This window comes from Lithobates pipiens, unplaced genomic scaffold (assembly GCF_037356315.1).
Source record: "Lithobates pipiens isolate NorthernLeopardFrog02 unplaced genomic scaffold, aLitPip1_a1.2 Scaffold_3, whole genome shotgun sequence".
Taxonomy (NCBI): Eukaryota; Metazoa; Chordata; class Amphibia; order Anura; family Ranidae; genus Lithobates; species Lithobates pipiens.
In genome coordinates, this window is record NW_027507790.1 from 167557931 (window position 1) to 167582643 (window position 24713).

At 44.5% G+C, this 24713-nt stretch overlaps 1 protein-coding gene across 1 annotated transcript in view; it reads right to left on the reverse strand.

The window, feature by feature from the left end:
- The window catches only part of RASGRF2 (Ras protein specific guanine nucleotide releasing factor 2), a 498296-nt gene that overhangs the window by 283687 nt on the left and 189896 nt on the right, over positions 1 to 24713 (reverse strand). Inside the window, exons 4-5 of the mRNA XM_077462462.1 lie at positions 24412 to 24501; positions 18802 to 19055 (exon numbers count right to left, since the gene is read on the reverse strand). Coding sequence (XP_077318588.1) covers positions 18802 to 19055; positions 24412 to 24501 — 344 coding nt within the window. The remainder of the gene's footprint in view (positions 1 to 18801; positions 19056 to 24411; positions 24502 to 24713) is intronic.

A 24713-nucleotide genomic window follows, 5' to 3' on the forward strand; every position in this document is an offset into this window, starting at 1 on the left:
CCATGCAAGATGTAAGCTGTAGTTAATTTATAGTGCAGCTCGATTGAAGCTTGAGGAAAGCTTTTGAGAAGTAGAAAGCAGTACAAGAAGTGTTATCTAGGAAAATATGCCAGAATGAACATTGAAAACTCTGCCCTTAAAAAGACCAGCATTGGGGGCATTTGGGGCCAGATATGTGCTGCACTCATTCACACTGTGTCTCTGGAAACATGCCTCTGTTCTTAGTATTGAGTACTGCAAAACAGTGCAGAAAGCTAAATACAACACATTATGCATAGAGATTACGGATGAGCCGAACACCCCCCGGTTCGGTTCGCACCAGAACTTGCGAACGACCCCCGCGTTCGGTACGAACGTTAGAACCCCATTGAGGTCTATGGGACTCGAACGTTCGAATTGGAAAGTGCTAATTTTAACGGCTAATATGCAAGATAGTGTCCTAAAAAGGGTTTGGCGACCTGCCTCCTGCCTCAGGGGACATGGGTCACTGCAAAAAAAAGTTTTAAAAACTACCGTTTTGGCGGGAGCACTGATTTTAATGACGATTAAAGTGAAAAAAAAAGTGAAATATTCCTTTAAATATGGTGCCTGGGGGGTGTCTGTAGTATGCCTGTGAAGTGCCACGTGTTTCCCGTGTTTAGAACAGTCCCTGCACAAAATGACATTAAACGGAAATAACACCATTTAAAACTGCTTGCGGTTTTAATGTTATATCTGGTTCCTGCAATATGGTTGAAAATCCTTGAGAAACATGGCATGGGTAGCCCTCCCTGCCCATTACCAGCCTATTTGGGTCTTGTACACATATTAAGGGGAACCCCGTACCCATATTAAAAAAAGGAAATGCGTGTGGCCCCCAGGCCCTATATACTCAGAACAGCAGTATACAGGCGGTGCAAACAAGACAGGGACTGTGTAGGTTTGTTGTGTTAAGTTGAATCTGTTTGTCATTTTCAACCGGTACATTTTTAAAGTGTAGCTCCAGTCAAAAAAACTATCTTTAAGCTTTTTGGAAAACATAGGGAAGGGTTATCACCCCTGTATAATTTGTTTTGTCGTCCATCTTTTTTCATCTCACTTGCTGCTGTCTCCTTGCGTTTGCAAGTAGGAGATGTTTGTAAGTTGGATGTTTGAAAGTAGGGGCCTGCCCTATATTATAGCGGTATGTACTGGGTACAGAGCACGCAGACAGCACGTACTATCTCCTAACACTACTGACTGCAAGCTCTATTATTAACCACTTGTTAGCCCAATGTTTGCATAAAGTGAAAGATGAAGTTATGCTGAGTAAATAGATATCAAACATGTCACTCTTCAAAATTGCACATGCCCGTGGAATGGCGCCAAACGTCGCTACTTAAAAAATCCCCATAGGCGACGCTTTAAATATTTTTTTACTGGTTACATGTTTTGAGTTGCAGAGGAGGTCTAGGACTAGAATTATTGCTCTCGCTCTAACATTCTCGGCGATACCTCACATGTGTGGCACATGCGAGCACATGGGGACATGGGCGCTTTAATTTTTATTTTATTTTTTTATTGTTCATTTTACTTTATTTATTTTAGTTTGACATTTTTTTCCCCCAAAATATATTTTTGATCACTTTTATTCCTATTACAAGAAATGTAAACATCCCTTGTAATAGGAATATGGGGTGACAGGTCCTCTTTACAGTGAAATCTGGGGGGTCAATATGACCCCACATCTCACCTCTAGGCTGGGAAGCCTGAAATAAAAAATAAAAAAAAGATTCTGGCTTTGATCGTACTGGCGAGTTGGTAGAAGCACCGGAGGGCGGTGAGGGGTGGGGGGCGTCTATGGCTGGGTATTTCAGGGTATCACCGAGTATGGCTGGGTATCTCTGAGTATGGCTGGGTATGGCAATTTATGGCAGGGTATTACAGAGTATTGGCGGGGTATTGGCGGGGTACTACAGAGTAATAGCAGGGTACTGCAGAGTATTGGGGGTACTGCAGAGTAATGGCGGGTACTGCAGAGTATTGGGGGGTACTGCAGAGTAATGGGGGTTACTGCAGAGTAATGGGGGGTACTGCAGAGTAATGGCGGGGTACTGCAGAGTAATGGCAGGGTACTGCAGAGTAATGGCAGGGTACTGCACTGCAGAGTAATGGCAGGGTACTGCACTGCAGAGTAATGGCGGGGTACTGCAGAGTAATGGCGGGGTACTGCAGAGTAATGGCAGGGTACTGCAGAGTATGCACTGGTATTGCAGAGTATTGGCAGGGAATTGAGGGGTTAAATTCGGTGAGCAGCGATGTGGGCACTGCAGATGCAGCCCACATCGCTGCTGACACCGATCTCTTTCCCCTCCGCTGTACCGATCGGTACAGAAAGGGGAGGGAGGAACAGGCGTCATAACATGACGCCGGTTTGTTTCCAAGTGATCACTCCGTCATTTGACGGAGCAATCACGTGGTAAACGGCCGCTATGAGCGGCCGTTTACCGTGATGCGCCGGGTCCTGTGGACCCGGCGGTCACGGATGCTCTCGAGTGCGCACACCTCGGGGCACGCGAGAGCAGAATTCTGGGAGGCCGTTAATTAACGGCCTCTCTGAGTTAAACAACCGTCCTGAAGCCGTTAATCGGCAATGGGCAGTTGTTAAGTGGTTAAAGCTAGATCACTAGCTATATAGGTGAGGTGAATATAGTGGTGTATACTGCAGTCAGGGCACAGACAACAACCACTACACAGCAGCAAGATAGGAAATCAGCCAAAAACGATTGGTGTGTACTGTGTTGAAGGTACACAGAACACCCACTGCTTCAGATGCAAAGTAACACACTACAGGAGGCCGCCTTAAAGGCGGCCTTATATAGTGTGGGGCGTGCACTACACAGCCTGAGCTATGATTGGCCACAGGCAGGATAGGATGCCTGTGGCCAATCATGGCTCTCCTCGCTGCCGGCGCTGCGATTGGCCAAGCATGCGGGGTCACAGTGCATGCTTGGCCAATCATCGGGCAGCAATGCACTGCAAGCAAGCAGTGATTGGGAGTTCAGATCACGTGACCGCCATGACAGTCAACCATGGCGCTCACGCAGTCTTAAGCCCCGCCCCACCTCCCTTTAAGAGGTTTAGGTCGCCGGGAGGCAGGGCAGGGCTTAAGACCACGTGAGCATCATGACTGACTGTTATGGCGCTCGCGTGATCTGAACTCCAGATCACTTGGAAGCCCGTAGGGCGCACACTCTCAGCACAGCTGTATTGACCGCAATTCACTCAGAATCAAAAAACATGTTTAAATACACACAAATGTATATTTAAAACACACAAAAACACATGCAGCAACAAGCATTACAAACGTGTGTGAATTGGCCCCTACTGTGGGAAATATACCTGGTTTAGCTTTATGTCACTTCTGCAAATTCAGTTTTCACAGAACAATAGGATGCTACAAAAAAAACCCGCTAAGTTTATTTTATCTTCATCTCTCCTAAATTCCTATAAACTGTCCTTTCCTGAAAGCCTACTAAGAAATCACAAGAAATATCAAGAGATAAAGAACAGCATGTGCAAACATTGGAATCCAACAGTCAATCCCGGAGGCTGCTGATAGATTATGACATATAATCTAGGCACACGGTGTATCTCCAATTGTGTTTGATGATTCCATTATGTCAGTCATGTTTCCAAGTTAAACTCAGCAAGCTTCATGCAGCTTTTTATCATTAATGTGAATGATGGAACAGGGAAGATAAATCATTATGTTGCAGGATCCAGTCAGCTCTATAATAGCCGCAGCAGATAAAATGTTGCTGCTGTCTTATGACAAAAACGTTGTCACCAACGCAGAACAAAGTACGGAACCCGTTTTAACGTCTTCACTGCTAGGAGCCTTTGGGGAACCACTGGTGGAATTCTTAAGGCTTTTTTTCTATTCTTTAAAGTGCTAAGCTGCTTCTATAACCCATCTATGCAGATCAGACAAGTATAGTGCCAGGCAACATGTACATGCAATATTACCGAAGCTGTCTATCTGGATTAACAAATGGCATGCTTTTAAGAGTACAAAAAAAAAAAAAATTATAGAAACATGTTACTTGCAGAGCTGTCTATTGTTCGCTATTATCAGCCATAAAAGAAGGATTAAAGTGTTTTTTAACCCGTTACAACCACTTTTACCTACAGGTAAGCCTAGATTAAGGCTTACCTGTAGGTGCTCGAAATATCACCCAAACCTCCACGGTTTAGGAGATATTTAGAAATGAGACGAGTGCCGATATCTACGGGCATGGGCCGTAGACAACGGCGTGGGCGCACTTTAGACTCCTTTAGAAACGGCAAGTGTGCCGTTTCTTTTTTTTAAATCTTTTTATTGATTTTATAGAAAAGTGTGCCGTTTCTAAAGGAGATTGTGCCGTGACCGGTGGCTCCCGTGCGCATGCGTGGGAGTGACGGAGCCGTGATACAGCACAGCGTCGGAAACCGTGATACCTGAAAGGAAGATGGATGCTTCGTGGAAGACGGGACAACTGTGACATCGCAGGCTTCGGTTTCAGGTAAGTGAGACATAATGGGCTACTATGCGATACATAGTAGCCCATTATGCTTTACTTTTGTAGGGATACAAAGAAGAAGTAAAACCCATCAGGGTTTAACCTCCTCTTTAAGCCCTGGTTCACACTGGTGCGATTTGACATGTGATTTGACATGTCAAATCAGTGGCAATTGCTGGCAATGGCACCATCCTAATTGGTGCGATGCTGCATTTGTGGTGCCGCACCGATTTCAAAAAGTCGTTTTTGTACTACTTTTTGCGATTTCGGCCTGCAATTTACCTGCGGGCTGTGATTTACAGGTTTCTGCGCAGATGTCTCTGAAATCACGGCCGAAATCGGGACCGACTTTCAGGAGTGAAATTGTGCGAGTTCAGCTGAACTCACACAGCTTCATTCCCGCAGCTCAGTGTGAACCTGGGCTATTTGTGACATTTGGAAATCATCTTCTATGGGATTACTAGACAGGAAGCCAGCTGTACTACAAACCTTTATATCCCTTTATCATAGTCATTTTTCAGAACATATATATATTGTGGAGATGCGACCCCATGTCACAGGTGCATATAAGCAGTATATGCCTGGTTTGGGCAGGAATACTAATTACACACCTGTGGGCTGGGTTCATAAAAATGACAGGAAAAGAAGTCAGTGCTCAGACTTGGAGACAGCTCCACCCGGCAGGAAGTCTGGCCAGGAGGGTTCCAGTAGGAGACGGCTACAGAAGAAAGAGACAGGAGGTCTCAGAGTCTAAGGCCCCTTTCACACTAGCGATCCATTCAGGTCCGCCTGTCAGTTTTTCAGGCGGACCTGAACGGATGCTCCATAGAGCTCTACGGAGCGTCGGATGTCAGCGGTGACATGTCCGCTGACATCCGACCCGCTCCAATCCAAAAAAGTGTGACCGAGGAAAAAGCAAATTTTTCCATCCGTCATCGGATCGGATTAGGTGACGACGGACCTCAGTGTCCGTCGTCACCCGATCTCCCATAGGGGAGAGAGGCGCTGTGACAGGTCCTTCCCGGCGCAGTGTGCAGAGACAGACCTGTCATCTTCCTGCTCAGCGGAGATCGCTCCGGCGATCCCCGCTGAGCAAGCGGATATCCACGGAGCGGATCAGCACTGATCCGCCCCATGTGAAAGGACCCTAAGGCTGCAGATGGCAGTCTGTGAGTATGTCTGAAGCAGGCAGGTGTAGCTTGTGACTAAAGCAGCACGAAGCTGACAGTGAGTAAGCCAGGAAGCTATAGTTTGTTTATACAGTGATGGTGGAATACCCTGCGAGGGAAGATTACTGTTTGTTTGAACTTTTTTGTTTTCTTTAAATAAAAGTGGGCTGCCATAACCTAAAAACGCAAGTCTGGAGTGGCATGTTTCTGGAAAATTGCATGCACCACTTGAACCTAATTACCCCGGATCGTCATAATTGGTGGAGAAATTGGTGTTGGGCACGGATGGTGCTGGTCCAGATTCTCGCAAATGCCGAAAACCGTGAGTGTCAGAGACTGTGTGTATTGATAGGTGCTGTGTCTCAGCTGTAAGGAGACAGTACGCAATTTTTTTTTTGAAGGAACTCTGCATCTGTTGCTGCAAGGATGCATGTTGTTGCCCGTAGCAACAAAGGCAAGGTCAGGCGTGAGCCCTATGTCCAATGGTGGAATGACCCTGATGAGAGTCCTAGCTGGTGGGCTCAAGAAGATTGTACAGTTACTGGAGAAGCGATGCAGGGAGAAGGCATTCTCCCATAGCAACCAGTGAAGTGTCACCTGGATGGTGGGGCTCTTCTGAAGAGGTGGCTCACTCTTCCCAAAAAGAGGGCAGGGAAGCCAGAGAGTCTTTCATTTCACCCGGTAACCGCATGGAGAAATACAGCAGGAGAAAGCAAGAGGCTGACTGGAAGTTCAAGAGAAGAGCGGTTGCCTGTTGCCTGTAGTGTGCAGACTGGGTGAGAAAGACTGATTATGTGACTGTGCACACGGGAATGGAAGAGACCCCGAATGGGAGATCCCCTGTTTGTGCTAAAAAGTACTTGCCTTGCTGCAGTGCCCTGTTCAGTGGAGAGGCAAGTGTTAAAGTTAAAAAGCTTGAGGTCTGCAATGATGAGGCAAGTGTTAAAGTTAAAAATCTTGAGGTCATGATGATGAGGGTGGGGTACAGCAACATGGTGTGGTTGAGAATGTGTTGCCACAATGCAGGGTAAAACAAAGTGATGTGTTTAATGTTGAGAAGTGTAAAACTGACAAGAGCAGTGTTTCAGATGCTGTTGAGCCCCTTGGTCTGTTTAGGTCTCATTGGGACGATTTAGGCCTCATGCACACGAGATGCTGTTAACCACTTGCAGACCGGACCATTTTGCTGGTCAAAGACCAGACCACTTTTTGCGATTCGGCACTGCGTCGCTTTAACTGACAATTGCGCGGTCGTGCGACGTGGCTCCCAAACAAAATTGACGTCCTTTTTTTCCCACAAATAGAGCTTTCTTTTGGTGGTATTTGATCACCCCTGCGGTTTAAATTTTTTGCGCTATAAACAAAAATAGAGCGACAATTTTGAAAAAAACGCATTATTTTTTACTTTTTGTTATAATAAATATCCCCCAAAAATATATTAAAAACATTTTTTTCCCTCAGTTTAGGCCGATACGTATTCTTCTACATATTTTTGGTAAAAAAAATTGCAATAAGCGATTATTGATTGGTTTGCGCAAAAGTTATAGCGTTTACAAAATAGGGATAGTTTTATAGCATTTTTTAAAATAATTTTTTATTATTTATTTTTTTACTAGTAATGGCGGCGATCAGCGATTTTTATTGTGACTGCGACATTGTGGGGGACCCATCGGACATTTTTGACACATTTTTGGGACCATTGTCATTTATACAGTAATCACTGCTATATAAATGCAGTGATTCCTGTGTAAATGACACTGGCAGTGAAAGGGTTAACCAGTGGGTGGCAGTGTAGGGGTTAAGTGTTCCTAGGGGTGTGTTACTAACTGTGGGGGGGTTGGGCTTTCATTTAGTGAACACTGATCTCTGCTCCAATCACATGGAGCAGAGATCAGCGTCACTAGTTGCTAGGCAGAATGGAGAAATGTTGTTTACACAGCATTTCCTCCATTCGGCCGCTCCGTGAGACGATCGCGGGGATGCCCGCGGCGATCAAGTCCGCGGGTCCCGCGACCGGACTCACGGGGGTCCCGACCAGCGCGGGAGCGTGCTGCCGGCGGTGCGCTCCCGATGGCAGGGCGGCATTGAATATTGGACGTACCTGTACGCCAATATGCCTGCCCGTGCCATTCTGTCGACGTACATCATCGTGCGCTGGTCGGGAAGTGGTTAAACACGTGTTCAGAGGCAGTTGGACACTTTTTTCAACTGCCCCTGAACTCATTCAATGTTATCCTATGTGTCCATGTACACAGTCTAGTTTTTTGCCGTTTTTATGCAGTTGCGTTTAACCACGTTTTTCCAGAAGCAGAAAAATGGGTTCAGGCGCAAAAAGTTGCATGTTTCAGACGCAAAACGTGGCTAAACATGGCACCCACGTTTAGCCGCGTTTGCGTTTATAAGCGTTTTTAAAGGAACCCAATTTTTTGGACCTGAAAACTCAGAAATATGATGGAAAACAATAGAAAAAAATAAAAAAAGTTAAAAAAAAATGTTGTAATTACTTTATATAATTCATATAGCGTATTTACTTTGTGATACAATCCCATAAAATCTCTATTGTTTCCAGTAGCTTGGACAATGAGGAATGCCTCCACTTCTTTGCCCCAAACTCTCATCCAATTTCTAATCTAATCAGTGACTCCACCTCGTCTGGCCAAACCATAGCATTGTCTTTTTTTCACATAGAAAAACCGGCATACCAATGTCTAGTCAGCCCCAACCCCCCACCATTTCAATGTTGAACACCCATCCTTCATGAAACTGAAACTTTTTTCCACAAGCAACCCCCCTTCCCCCAAGCTAGGCTTGTCCACACCTTGGATTGTGATTAGCAAGTTGATCATCTTGGAAGACACATCTCTGAAAATGACTTCAGATGTAACCCAAAACCAATTAATTGAAGTAATTTAGAATCACGTGCAATTATGGGACAAATCCCATATGGCAGAAATAGTTAAAAAAAACATGCTTTGAGAGCTTGGGGAGGGTCTACATGATGTTATCCTTATAAACGCAAACGCGGCTAATGCGGCAAAACGTTTCTAAACGCGCGTTTCAGCTTTTTTAGAGCAGAGTTTTCACCGGCGTCTCGTGTGCATGAAGCCTTAGTCCAACAGAGCAATACCTGCTGGGATGATTTGGCCAAGAGACTAATAGCAATGCTGGAAGAAGCTTTTGCAGCTAAGAGAGTAGTGGACGCTATGGCTGCTGTGCCAGGAGAGGTGTCTGCAGAACAGCCTATAGGCCAAGATGCATGGGTTGTTGCAGAGACTAATCCTCTCGTGGCTGAAGGTCCCAGCAAGTGTAAACGCACAGCGGAAATTGTGTCCACAATGAAAAAAAGAGAAAATATGTATTTTGTGACAGACGTGCTTAATGAAATGTTAGTAGCATGGAGTGTACAGCCAGTATATATCCTGCTGTCCTCTTCTGTGTTTGCAGAACTGGTACCACGGGGTATGGCTGATTGGAGCTGGATATTGCGGGCTGTATTGTGCAGTAATCACAAATGGTTTAATTGTTTAATGCAATGTTTTGTATTGATGTGGAAAGTTGTCTCACAGTGTGCTGGATTGCTTCATACAAAGATTGTGTATGACAAGCACTCTGAAGTGCTGTTAGACAAGGCAGAGGTATTGTAAATACCAGCGCTAACAGAAATTGTGAAAACTGGTGTGAAAAAAAAGTGTTGTGCAAGAACAATCGCTGATGAAGTGTTGGACAACAGGGGGCGATGTGAAACTGTGGGAAGGTCCCATAAAGAGTAACTGCTTCCTGGTGTGTGGTCCCTCCTCGGACACTGTCCTAGCAAGCGATGGGTTGTCCACAGCCCAGCAACTAAGTAATAGCATGTGTCAAGATGCCAGTGTGATTATTGTTGACCTGCAGAGGCTCATTGTTGAGTTGGTGGGGAAGAGGAGACATGTGTCTGGCAGTGCTCCAAGGGAGCAACAGACAGTGATGGTGGATACCTCCAAGGAGGTGGAGGTCTCTTCCAAGGTCTCAACCTCTCAGACTACAGTGGATGAGCCCCTCCATGTCTTGGAGGAGGGAAAGGTCCTTAACCACTTCCCACCCGGCCAATGCATATATACGGCCGGGTGGGAGCCGTCTACTCCTGATAGGACGTTCAGATACGTCCTTCAGAAGTAGCGGGATCGCGCGCGTGCCCGCGCAGCGGCGCGATCCCGATGTGCTCGTGTCACCCGGACACGGCACATCTCAGATCGGCAGGAGGGCTCTGTGATTGGCCCTCCTGATCACATGACGGCCGTGTCCAATCACGGCCGTCATGTGATGTAAACAAACAGCCGGTTGCTAGGCAATCGGCTCTCCTCTCCTCACACGGAAGTCATCGCTGAGGAGAGGAGAGCAGAACGCTGCAGCCGGCTGATGATCAGTGAGTATGAGCTGTTTTTTACAGCTTTTTACTCACTGATCATCAGTCTAGTGTCAACACACAACACACTACACAGTACAAACACAGTCCCCACATATGTCCCCAAAACACACATGTCCCCAAAACATACATGTCCCCAAATAATAAAAACACATGTCCCTAATAATAAAAACATGTCCCCCACATATGTCCCACTAAAATCACATGTCCCAATGATTATCTGCACACATATGTACGTGATCACCTGCACACATATGTACATGATCATTTGCGTACATATGTCCCTGATCACACAAACCAATTATTATACACTTAACAGAATTTTTTTTACCAAAAACATGTAGCAGAATACATTTTGGCTTAAATTTATGACAAAATTTGATTTTATTGGATTTCTTTTCAAATAGAAAAAAGAAAATATTGTTTTTTTTCCAAATTTCCGCTTTTTTTGCGCTTATATCGCAAAAAATAAAAAACGGAGTCGTGAATAAATAACACCAAAATAAAGCTCTATTTGTGCGAACGAAATGATAACAATTTCATTTGGGTACAGTGTAGCATGACCGCGCAATTGTCATTGAAAGCGCTAGAGCGATGAAAGCTGAAAATTGGTCTGGGAAGGAAGGGGGTGAAAGTGCCCTGTATTGTAGTGGTTAAAGAGGTCACAAATTTAGACATGAGATGTATAGAAATAACGGAAACTTTACGTTAAATGCTGTAGTTGGCAAAAACGCACTCACTGTACACTTGGGTGTCTCCATCATGGTCAGATCAGGTGGTGCGGCATAGTACCAATGGGTGGAGCCAGGTGGTACAGGCAGTGTTGGAAAAGCTTGCCCATTGGAATTGGTGGGACCAATGTTTGTTAACCGTTTGGTACATGATCTCCCGATTCCCGGTGAGGGTACTTCCAGTTGTTGGAGTGCCCCTTTAGGAAGAAGCATTTTGTATTTTTCCCTCCGGTGCGAAACAGGGGGGAAGGATATGTGGAGATGCGACCCCCATGTCACAGGTGCATATAAGCAGTATATGCCTTATTTTGGCAGGAATACTAATTACACACCTGTGGGCTGGGTTCATAAACATGCCAGGAAAAGAAGTCAGTGCTCAGACTTGGAGACAGCTCCGCCCGGCAGACAGGAAGTCTAGGTGGGTTCCAGTAGGAGATGGCTCCAGAAGAAAGAGACAGGAGGTCTCGGAGACTAAGGCTGCAGATGGCAGTCTGTGTGTATGTCTGAAGCAGGCAGGTGTAGCCTGTGAATAAAGCAGCACGAAGCTGACCGTGAGTAAGCCAGGAAGCTATCGTTTGTAGTGATGGTGGAACCCCCTGCGAGGGAAGATTACTGCTTGTTTGAACTTTTTTTGTTTCCTTTAAATAAAAGTGGGCTGCCATGCCCTAAAAACGCAAGTCTGGAGTGGCACGTTTCTGGAAAATTGCAAGCACCACTTGAACCTAATCACCCTGGATCGTCACTATATATATATATATATATATATATATATATATATATATATATATATATATATAAATGAATTGTTTATTTTTATCAATTTGCAAATTGCAAGAAGAAAAATCGAAATCCGATTAATATTTGGTGTGACTATCCTTTGGCTTAAAACCAGCATCAATTCTTACACTTGCACAATTTGTACAATTGCACAAAACCAGGGATTTTGTAGGATTAGTGTCAGGTGTATGATTAACCAATTATACCAAGCAGGTGCTAATGATCATCAATTTGATATGTAGGTTGAAACGCAGTCATTATCTTAAACAGAAAAGGCTGTGCAGGAGGCTTTAAACTGGGTGGGGAACAGCCAAACGCTGCTACTAATGTGACGTTTTGGTTCCATGTCACAAGTCATACAGCATGGCAAGACTGAGCACAGCCGCAAGACACAAGGTAGTTGCATTGCATCAGCAAGGTCTCTCTTAGAAATCAGACTGGGGTTTCAAAATGTGTTGTTCAAGCTCTTTTTAAGAAGCACAAAGAAACCAGCAACGTTAAGAACTGTAAATGCAGTGGTCGGCCAGAAAAACATACTGCTCAAAAAAATGAAAGGAACACTTTTTAATCAGAGTATAGCATCAAGTCAATTAAACTCCTGGGATATTGATCTGGTCAGTTAAGTAGCAGAGTAGGTTGTTAATCAGTTTCATCTGATTTGGTGTTAATGAAATTAACAACAGGTGCACTGGATGGGCAACAATTAGAAGGCTTCTAAAACTGGAATGGTTTTGCATGTGGAGGCCACTGACATTTACTTTTTTTTTGCACTAGTTTTGCATTTGGCTAGGTTCAGTGTCATTACTGATAGCATGAGATGATACCTGCCTGGACCTTATAGCAGTTCCACAGGCAGTACAACTCCTCCAGGAATGAATAGCACATCAATTTGTACCATTGTCAGAAGGTCTCAAGAGCTTGGAGGAAATCCCAGAAGACAGGCAGTCACTCTAATGCCGCGTACACACGTTCAGATTTTCAGACGGAAAATGTTCGATGGGAGCTTTTTGTCGGAAATTCCGACCGTGTGTAGGCTCCATCGGACATTTTCTATCGGAATTTCCGACACACAAAATTTGAGATCTGGCAAAAATCAATTTTTCCGATCGCGTGTACCCAATTCCGACACACAAAGTTTCACGCATGCTCGGAAAGAAGCAGAAGAGCCACACTGGCTATTGAACTTCATGTTTCTTGGCTCGTTGTACGTCACCGCGTTCTTGGCGATCAGAATTTCCGACAAGATTTGTGTGACCGTGAGCTAACATCCATCGTAAAAAATCCATGGATTTTGTTGTCGGAATGTTTGATCGTGTGTACAGGGCATAAGAGAGCTGGACAGGCCTGTAGAAGGTCCTCAAAGCAGAGTTTCACCTAAAGAATTTTTTTTTTTTTTTTAAGTCTGCAGCTACAAATACTTCACAGCCTGGTTCCCTACTGAGCATACGCAAGTCGAGCTGCGTGTTCTGAGTGGACCCTGTAGTCTCATGGGACCTGTGTGTCTCCCAGGAGACATCGGTGGGAGGGGCCGACATGGTGTAGATCATCGCGGATACTGTATTAGACAGGTACCTGATTCCCCCCCCCCTCCCCCCAGCGCCAAATGTGACACCGGGGGGTGGGGAATCCGGACAGTGGAAGTAACATTTTTGGGTGGAACTCCGCTTTAACCCATCAGCAAGACTGGTTTCTGCTCCTTTGTGCAAGGGGGAACAGGATGAGTACTGCCAGAGCCCTACAAAATGACCTCCAGCAGGCCACTGGTGTGAATGTCTCCTACCAAACAATCAGAAACAGACTTCATGAGGGTGGCCTGTGGGCCCTCTAATCACTTCTTAGCAGCATGGAGCTCGCTTGGCATTTGCCATTGAACACCAGAATTGGCAGGTCCGCCACTGGCAACCTGTGCTTTTCACAGATGAGAGCAGGTTCACCCTGAGCACATGTGACAGACATGAAAGGGTCTGGAGAAGCTGTGGACAATGTTATGCTGCCTGTAACATCATTTAGCATGACCGGTTTGGTGGTGGTTCAGTGATTGTTTGGGGAGACATATCCATGGAGGGACGCACAGACCTCTACAGGCTAAACAATGGTACCCTGACTGTAATTGGGTATCGGGATGAAATCCTTTGACCTATTGTCTGACCTACGCTGGTGCTGTGGGTCCTGGGTTCCTCCTGGTGCATGACGATGCCACAAGTGGCGAGAGTATGCAGCCAGTTCCTGGAGGATGAAGGAACTGACACCACTGAATAACCCCCAATGCTCGCCTGACCTAAATCCTATGGGTCACCTTTTGGTACATTATGTTTCGGACCATCTGAAGCCGCCAGGTTGCACCTCACTTAGTTCAGGAGCTCAGTGATGCCGTGGTCCAGATCAGGGAGAAAATACCCCAAGACACCATCCGTCGTCTCATTAGCAGCTTGCCCCAACATTGTCCGGCATGCATACAAGCATTGGGGGGCCACACAAACTACTGAGTAGCATTTTGAGTTGCTGCAATGAACAACATGGACTAGCCTGCTGCATAATTTTTTACTTTGATTTTCCGGGTGTCTTTGAATTCAGCCCTCTGTAGGCTGATAATTTTAATTTCCATCAAGTGATGTGGCATCCTTTCGTTCCTAACACATTACCCAGTCCATATCAGTATAGCTATCCAGCATGATATTTTTTCCCATTAAGATCTGATGTGTTTTCAAAGTATTCCTTAGAATTTTTTTGAGCAGTGCATTTGCTTGTAGCAGCAGGTAGTTTGTTTGCTGAAAGGCTAGAGAGGGGTGCAATAATGAGTGTAGGCAACAGAAAAGCATGGTGGTTGGTTCCTTGCAAATTTGGGGCTGCATTTCTGCAACTTAAGTTGGAGATTTGGTCAGGATCAATGGTGTCCTCAATATTGAGAAATGTAGGCAGCTAATTATCCATCATGCCATACCATTGGGGAGGTGTGTAATTGAGCCAAATGTATTCTGCAGCGGGACAACCCCAAACATGCAGGAACTATCGTCAGCGTAAAGAAAAACAAGGAGTCCTGGTTTGGCCCCCACAGAGCCCTGATCTCAACATCAAGTTTGTCTGGGATTACACAAAGAGACTGAAGGATTTGAGGCAGCCACAATCCACAGAATATATATGTGGTTAATTCTCCAAGATGTTTGAAACAATCTACCTGCTGAGTGCCTTCAAAATTTGTTTGCTAGAAGAACTGATGCTGGTTTGAAGGTAAATGATGGTCATGCCAAATATTGATTTGATTTGGATTTCTCTTTTGTTTATTTACTTTTCATTTTTATAATTGATAAAAATAAACTATTAACACTTCTATTTCTGAAAGTATTCTTAGTTTATAGCATTTTTTTACACCTGCCTCAACTGCACAGATAGACTGCAAAAAGGTTGGTGACCGCTGCTATGGGCTCTAGCCTCAGATCTTTTTCAGACCTAGCAATGCCCCTGCCACTAACTAAAATCTCTAGTGGAACCAATTGCCTTCAGAAGTCACCTAATTAGAAAATATAGTCCACCTGTGTATAATTTAATCTCAGTATAAATACAGTTGTTCTGTGAAGCCCTCATAGGTTTGTTAGAGGACCTTAGTGAACAAACAGCATAACGAAGGTCAATGAAAAACACCAAACAGGTCAGGGATCAGTTGTGGAGAACTTTAAAGCAGGCTTGGGTCATAAAAACATACCCCAAGCTTTGAACATCTCATGGGGCACTTATAACCCATCATCCGAAAATTAAAAGAGTATGACACAACTGTAAACCTACCAAGACATGGCCACCCACCTAAACTGACAGGCCAGGCAAGGAGAGCATTAATCAGAGAAGCAGCCAAGAGGCCCATGATAACTCTGGAGGAGCTAAAGAGCCACAACTTTGGTGGGAGAACAGAACAACTATGAGTTGTGTACTCCACAAATCTGGCCTTTATGAAAGCGTGGAAATAAGAAAGCTATTGTTGAAAGAAAGCCATAAGAAGTCTGCAGTTTACGAGAAGCCATGTGGGGGGCACTGCAAACATGTGGAAGATGATGCTCTGGTCAGATGAGACCAAAATTGGACTTTTTGATCTAAAAGCAAAACCCTATTTGTGACAGAAAACTAACACTGCACGTCATCCTGACACACCAGCCCCACCGTGAAACATGGTGGAAACAGCATCATGTTGTGGGGGTGCTTTTCTTCAGCAGGGGCAGGGAACCCGGTCAGAGTTGATAGTAAGATGGAGCCAAATACAGGGCAATCTTAGAAGAAAACCTGTTAAAAGTCTGCAGACTTGAGACCGGAGCAGAGGTTCATCTTCCAGCAGGGCAACGACCCTAAACATACAGCCAGAGCTACAATGGAATGGTTTAGATCAAAGCATATTCATGTGTTAGAGTGGCCCACTCAAAGTCTAGAGCTAAATCCAATTAAGAATCTGTGGCAAGACTTGCTGTTCACAGAATCTCTCCATCCAATCTGACGTAGCTTGAGCTATTTTGCAAAGAATGATGGGCAAAAATGTCCCTTTCCAGATGTGCAAAGCTGGTAGAGACATCCCCAAAAAAGACTTGAAGCTGTAATTGCAGCGAAAGGTGGTTCTACAAAGTATTGACTCTGGGGGGCTGAATACAAATGCATGACACACTTTTCACATATTTGTAAAACATTTTGAAAACCATTTATCATTTTCCTTCCACTTCACAATTATGTGCCACTTTGTATTGGTCTATCACATAAAATCCCAATAAAATACATTTACGTTTTTGATTGTTATGCCCCGTACACACGATCGGACTTTCCGGCAGACTTGGTCCGGTGGACCGGAATCCATCGGACAATTCAATCGTGTGTGGGCTCAGTTGGACTTTTTCTTCCCAAAAGTCAGACGGACCTAGAAATAGAACATGTTTTAAATCTTCCCGCTGAAAGTCCACCGGACCCAGTTCCTATCAGGGAGCCCGTTCATCTGTATGCTGGTCCGGCGGACCAAATACGATGCAAGGGCAGATACAGCACCTGCCCACGAGAATGTTAAGATCGCGCTGGTTCTCGATGACAGGGTACTGTACATCTCGCGCTGGCTGTAATAGGAAAAACACATTTTCCTATGGCAGCGAGCGCGATAGGCATGCTGGGACTGTGACGTCATAAGGGGCAGGGTCACCGAGTGACATCACCCGGTGACCCCGCCCCTTATGCCTATATAAGCCGCTGCGCACCATGTCCACGGCATTACAGTGGGAGAGAGCGACGTGTCACCATCGGAAGAACAGAAGAAGGAAGAAGAAGACGGTGACGACGAAGGAGAAAGCCGGGCCACCGCTAGCAAAAGAGCAGCAGATAGCGGAGAAGCCCGGTAGAAGAACCGGAGAGCAGGAGAAGAACCAGAAAGCGTGGAGAAGTCGAATGAGACCCTCAGAGCTGCCTAATAAACTACTTTAAAAACATGTGTAGTGTGTTTTTTTTTTTTACACTCTTTCCCCCAGGTGAATGGGTAGGGGTACGATGTACCCCATACTTATTCACATAGGGTGGGGGGCTGGGATCTGGGGGCCCCCTTATTAAAGGGGGCTCCTGGATTCTGATAAGCCCCCCGCAGACCCCGACAACCAACGGCCAGGGTTGTTGGGAAGAGGCCCTTGTCCTCGTCAACATGGGGACAAGGTGCTTTGGGGTGGGGGGGCCGCAGGGCACCCCCCTTCCTCAAAGCACCCACCCCCCCATGTTGAGGGCATGTGGCCTGGTATGGTTCAGGAGGGCCCACCTCCTTTCCTGACCAGCCGGGCTGCGTGCTCGGATAAGGGTCTGGTGTTTACATTGGGGGGACCCCCACGCCATTTTTTTCGGCCTAGGGGGTTCCCCTTAAAATCCATACTAGGTGACGGGGCTCGCAAGGTGTCAATCTCGCCAATGAAAGCTGCAAGATTGACTTCCTTTTCTAGTCCCGTCATAACTGGAGTCACGTTCAAAATGAATGGGCTTTAGTCTGTGTGTGTGTGTGTGGGGGCAAGTCCGTTCATTCTGAAAGTCTGTCGGAAAGACCGTCGGACCTAGTCCGCTGGAAAGTCCGATCGAATGTATGCGGCATTACATGACAAAATCTGGAAAATGTCAAGGGGTATGAATACTTTTTCAAGGCACTGTGTATATATAATAAAAAAAATATAGATATTTTATATATAAATATATATACATTTCATTAAGGTATAACGCAGATCTGTGATTCTCATTTTATATATATCATAAATAAATATTGTACAGGATGCTGGGAGTGTTTCCTGTATGACCGGTATGTTTCCCCTTTATTTGAGTTGTGGACTTTTTAAGTCAAGAGAAATTGTTACCCATGTGGGGTGAGCGAGTTCTGGGGTAGTCTGCTTAGCTCCTGTGTCTTGTCCTGCATCCCAAAACAAGTGGGAACCCTAAACCCCAGTCTGGGACAGAGACTGGCAGTGACCTGTGTTGTATGCCTTTCTTTACAAGGACTGAACTGTCTGCTTTACTTTTGGCTGAAGTAAAGCAATTTATGTTTGTCTGTTTTGAGAGACCAATAAAGACTTGCTGTTGATCTTGGGCCCTCCATTTAACAACAATGAGAATTGTATTTCTGTCTGTCCAGTCATAAATTGTTTACAACCCTTCCACCCAGCATAGCCAGAAGATGGCACCACTTTCTTTGTTGCATTTAGATGCACTCTTCCAAGCCTCAAGCCATTAGATTGGACAGTGAAAGACTGGAAGCAGACTGATAACATCATCTCTCTGCTCTCTTCAACTACTCTCTTCAACTGTGTTCCTTGTTTGGATTTTTACATGCCACTTGTCTAATTGGCCTACACAATGGTCCCTCTCTCTCTCCAAGTGAGAGTGCTGTTGTACTCTACATAAACCGGGCATAGATGATGGTCAAGAACAGGTTCAGAACCACATTACACCAATGAAGTAGATAGGAATCTGCTGACTGTATTTGATGTGCATATCAAACAAAGGAAAGCAGCTGCTATCTACATAAGTGAATAAAAGGAAAATCAGGTACTTACACTGGTTGCATTTTAAATACATTTATTGATTTATTAAACACAAAACTGTATTAGTGTGTCTTTTTTATATCTGCTTGGAGTTTGGAGTTTGGTTTTAAGCTGAAAAATGCATTTAATGATAGCATGACCTACTTTACATATGAGTATGAGGCAAAGTGTTGTCACCTGTTGAGGAAAACGCTGCTCACATCATCATGGCTGATGGGTGGTTTCTTCGAACTGGCTGCCATCCTTAGCGGCCGGAGGAAGCAATTCACAAGGATATAAAGCTGATGCACATATTCTGCCTCGGCCTCAACCATGTTAAACACTATTTGATTCCTCTTTCTCATGCTTTCTGCATGCGGTGAACATATGTAGTCTTGAACAATTGTCTTCCACTTTCTTCTGCACAGCCAACCACGCATAAAGCTCTGAACCTGAACAGATAAATTGTGTTAGTAGAATTGAGAAATTGTGCTCTCCCTAATTTATCAATCAATAAGTAGCCTCACAATAAACATGTTTCCAACAATATATGCTTTTATCCAACAGTGAATGTCAATATAAAGTAATAACTAGTATTGCAGACCAAAAACATCGAGATGAAGGCTCTTTATGACTGGCAGGCCTAAATACATTAAGCGAACAAAACATTGAGAAAGTCTTTAAAGAGTAACTTTTGTTGAGGAAAAAACATTCCCCTCTGGGTGATCTGTGTACATTACAAGGATTTTAACAAACTTGGTTGTATCCATGTGGGAAAGTGGATCTAATGGGAGTGGTTTTATAATTATCAATCATCTGCTGCACCTGCAGGGCTCTAATTAGGAAAGCTGCTGGGCCTACATCCCTTTAGATCTGATTTCCTATTGAGAGTATCTCACCAGATGCCTGATATCTGACTTGTATCTTCTGGGAAAATCAGTAAGCCAATCACACAAGCAGGAAAACACCATAACACTAGGGCCTACTCCTTTCACTCTACTACTCATAGATCACGTTCCAGGTTTGACTTGGTTTTCGGCAACCCCTGTGCTCTGACGGTGGTTCGGGAGGCCTTGTACTTACCTGCGGGCCTCTCCGATCATGCCCCACTGGAGGTTACCTTGGTGTTTTCAGGGAACAGGGGTGCAAACTCCTGGCGTTTGGCAACCAAGTGGCTGCAGGACTCTATGGTTGAGGAAAGTTTCCCCCAAGTTAAAACAATACTGGGACCTCAACGAGAATTCTGCCTCCACACAGATGGTCTGGGAGGCCTTCCTCAGCTATCAAAGTGGTTCATTCTGAGATATCAGCAGGTTCAGCAGCTTGAGGGGGATGAATCTAAGGCTGCCAAAACCTTTTCTGTCTCCCCAACTTAATCATTTCTGCCAATTAACAGAGCGCTGTCTCTACATCTCACCAGAGCAACGCACCTAGCTCTAAATACATTGGCTGGAAGGATTTTCGAGTCTGGGGACAAGAATAGCAAACTCTTGCCAAATCTTGTTGCGAAAAACAAAATGCAAACAGTGATATCTGAGATTTGCATCCCTGACAGGTGGGTAGTCTCAGACTCGGTACAAATCTTACATGAATTTCGTACCTTCCATGAGAACCTCTATGCAGCGGTCCCTGGTACGCCTGAGGAGAGGCTTGGAGAGTACTTACAATCTCTGCACTTACCTACTCTCATGCAGGTGGACATAGAGTTCTTGGAGAAGGATTTTACAACTGAGGAAATACAGCTATTCGTTCATTTCTCAGTGGTAAAAAGCCTGGGCCGGACGGCCTCCCTTGTGAATGGTACAGAGCTTATGCAACCTTAATCACTTTTCAAGTATACTCTGACTGCAAGGAACGTTCATCCCTAACCCCTTCCATGACCCAAAGCACATATTGTTCGCATCCCCAAACCTGGTAAGGACAATACTCAATGTGCCTCTTATAGGCCGATTTCCTTATGACTTCAAAATATTGACCAGGATTTGGGCTACCAGGTTACAGATGCTCCCCTCATCTCTGGTCAACACTGATCAAACTGACTTCATGCCAGGAAAGTTGACGGACATTCGTTTATGCAGGGTTTTCACACATCTACAGTTGCCTCCATCTGAGACCTCTACCAGGGTCCTGGTCGCATTAGACATAGAGAAGGCATTTGATTCGGTGGCCTGGTCTTATATGTCCTTGGTTCTGGAAACTATGGGATTTGGGATAGAATTCCGCAGATGGATTGACATTATATATAGGTCCCCAATGGCGCAGGTTAAACTGGGCAGCGCTCTTTTGTCCCCATTTGCAATTGTAAGGGGGACGAGGCAGGGTTTGCCCGCTGTCACCAGCCCTTTTTGCTTTGGTGATGAAGCCACTTGCCTCTGCTATTAGAAAGTCTGACAAGGTCAGGGGCTTCCAGGTGGGTTCTATACACGAAAAAACTGGCCATGTATGCAGACGACCTGCTTCTTTTCTTAAATGATCCTGGTCCTTCTCTTTGGGAGACACTAGACATTCTTTCCAATTTCACTGACTGCTCAGGTCTTAAAGTTAAGTGGGTGAAGTCCCAAATACTACCAATTGACAATGTGGCAAAATCCCAGTCGGACCCCACTTTCCTACTGATATGGACAAGTCAGTTTGAATATCTTGGCATTCATATCTCTCAATCCCCAGCTGACTACTACATGCTTAATTTAGCTCCATCGGTACAAACTCTGAAGGAGAGTTTAAAGGCCTAGGCTCATCTTCCCCTCTCCCTGATTGGGCAAATTAATTTATTTAAGATAAAGCTCTTACCTGTTTTTCTTTCTGTCCTTAGACATTCCCCTGTGTGGATATCCAAAAAAGTGTTCCGCCTAATAAATACAACTTTGCTTTCCTTTCTCTGGGGCATGAGCCAGCCGAGATTTAAGCTACAGAGGCCCTGGGGTGAGGGAGGTCTAGCTTGTCCTGATCTGTACAAGTATTATTTGGCTGGCCAGTTGACCCATGCACACAGTTGGCCGATATCGGATGAGGGCATGGGCTGTGGCACTTTCCCTGTGTCCTGTGCCCTCTGGGCATATCTCACCACATACCCCTCTCTATCTCAACCCAGTCTTGCCGGAGATAATCTCCATACCTGACCAAAACATCTGGGCACGGAAGGGCATTAAATATGTGGACCAAATATGCATGGGGGGTCAGCTTCAGGCTTTTGACGAGTTGAAGCAAAGATATGATTTACCAAACATCTGTTTAAATATCTGCAACTGAGACACTCTTTCAATACTCAATTTGAGAACTCACAAGTGGCTTTATATACTTAGACTCTGGAGGATTTGCTCAGACGAATCTATAACCAAGCCTTTGTCCGTTTATATACCAAGAACTACTACCTAATGTACATAGGGGACTTGAAACTCTCAGGGCCAGATGGGTTGAAGACTTTCCTACAATGGACACAGAGGACTGGGAGGAGGTGTGGACATGCCCCTTTTCACAATTGGTCTCCGTGAGGGACCGCCTATTCAATCAATTTAAAATCCTACATAGAGTGTATTTTACACCCACAGAATTACATAAAATATATCTAAACATTCCAGATTCTTGTTGGCGATGCGCCGCACCCCTCAGTGGACGCCATGCATGTTTTCCGGACCTGTCCACAAATAAATTTGTTTTTGAATGAGGTCATCACATTTATTCTAATGCCGTGTACACACGACCGGACTTTCCAGCAGAAAAGGTCAGACGGAATCATTTCATCGGATATTCCGATCATGTGTGGGCTTCATCTGACCTTTTCAAAAATTCTGATGGACCTAGAAATAGAACATGTTTTAAATCGTTCTGACGGAATCAATTCCTATTGAGGAAAACCGTTCTTCTGTATGCTATTCCGACGGACAAAATACGACGCTAGGGCAGCTATTGGCTACCAGCTATTGAACTTCCTTTTCTAGTTACGTAATACGTCATTGCGTTCTAAACGAACAGACTTTGGTGTGATCGTGTGTAGGCAAGTCCATTTCAGCGGAACTCCGTCGGAAAGACTGAGTTTATTCTGACGGAAAGTCTGGTAGTGTGCATAACAGTTACCACCATTCAAGTCCCACTGACGGGAAAAGCGTGTCCTGTAGAACCTCTGGAAAATCGCCAGGTGGTCCGAACCCTTTTAGGATTATTACTGTATTATGCACGCAAGGCCATTGTACTCAAGTGGAAATCCCCTGTTGCCCCATCCATTAATTTCTGGAAAAGATTCGTTAATGCACGTATCTGTCCAGGTGGGTGCGCTAAGACATTCAAAAATGTGGAATATCTGGATGGAGTCTGCAGATACAACTGTAGATTCTCTTGACGACTAATGAGCTTTAGGATATACGATTTGTTCTTCCTTAGGTGGCAGAACTTTGTGTTTCTGCCACACAGGGTGGATGATCTCCTAGGTGAATGGGTCCTAGGAGGGAGGGCATCTCGTTCATGTGTTTGCCACTGAAGATGGATGGGAAGAGCTCCTGTACCCCAGTTTGTATAGATGGATTACGTATCCAACTCTAGGTTGTTTTAGGATATTGTAGTCTCGCTTCTATTGTTTTTGTTTCTTTTGTGTCTCCGAACCTAGGTATGCCCAAGAGGCTCTGTTTTGTAATCTACAATTAGTAGATTTGTAACTACAATAAAAATAATCTTCAAAAAAAAAAACAATGCACCAGGAATATTTACCTGCAGTGAATGTTTATTTAAAGTCACATTCACTGCTTTATAAGTATACCTCATACTGCTTGCAATCAGAAATTACCTTGCATGCAGGTGGTTTCTATCTAAGATGGCCATAGACGGTTTGAATCTCGGCCAGTTAGCAGGGACCGGCCGTGATTCGAATCATGTATGGGCAGACTGAATTGATCAACTTGGGTACAACAAGCCTGTCAGATTTTATTTGTACACAATGGGGGAGATTTACCAAAACTGGAGCGCTCACGATCTGGTGCAGCTGTGCATGCTAGTCAATCAGCTTCTAACCTCAGTTTGTTCAATAAAGCTTTGGCAATAGACCCTGGACGATGACTGGTTTCTCTCTGCAGAAGTAAGCCTAATGTAGCACTCTCCAGCTTTAGTAAATAAACCCCAATGTCTCTGCGGGAGGGATTTCCCCCATCAACACTGTCTGTGTTGATAGGAGAATCAAGCAATTTTCTATCCTGCAACCTGTAGTTGCAGGAAAGAAAATCGCACCATCTATGGTTAGCTTAAAACTGGTGTAAGTCATCATTTGAGAATTGTTAATATAAATCATCAAACAAATAGGAAACATCTATCCTGCATAAGAAAATGGGTCACTTAAAAGGAAACCTGCTAAAACATAAACTGCCCTTTTCCTTTGAAAACGCTGGCTGCCATGTAGACTACCATGTTACCTGGCTGCCAAGTGGACCCTCTTGCTTCAACACTTAGAGACATTAGCCAGATGGGCACATAAAGATTTTTGACTTTTCTAAAGCTTTCAAGAAGCATAAAAGCATTTTTGGTTCAGTAAAAGTGTCAGACCACTATTTCAGAAAATGAAATAGTTGTCAGAAACAATGTCGTTGTCAAAACGAGTTCAAAGGAAAAACTCCAGGTACATAAGAAACTTTAGCTGATCCATTGTAAACACTTGAAAATAGTATATGCACAGGAAAGGATTTACTACTCTAGAAATAGAAGAGCCAAGGATCTGTATTGTAGGTAAGCTGCTGTCTGAAAGACTTGTGCAAAAGGTATGCTCTGAATGACTATAAGGGCACCCCAATAGAATGACATAGATTTATTCCTTTGTTTGCAGGTTACCTTCTTGATTTTCTTGATGTCCGGATCTTCTTCTTCATGGTTGAGGTGGTAAGGACGCATCCGTTCCTTCGTTTTATTGAGAGCTACAATCTGGTAAATGCCACAAAAAAATTATGAACAAGGTCAAATATAATTAAACAGCAACACAATGTAATCAAATGATGAGCAAAAGGAGTGGAGTAACTGTGCATGGTTTGATTTTTTTTCTGAAGATTTGACAAAAGTCCAATGAAATCAAATGACATTCCAACATTCTAGGAAAAATACCAATTAATGCTAACAGAAAAAAAGCTATTGGTCAA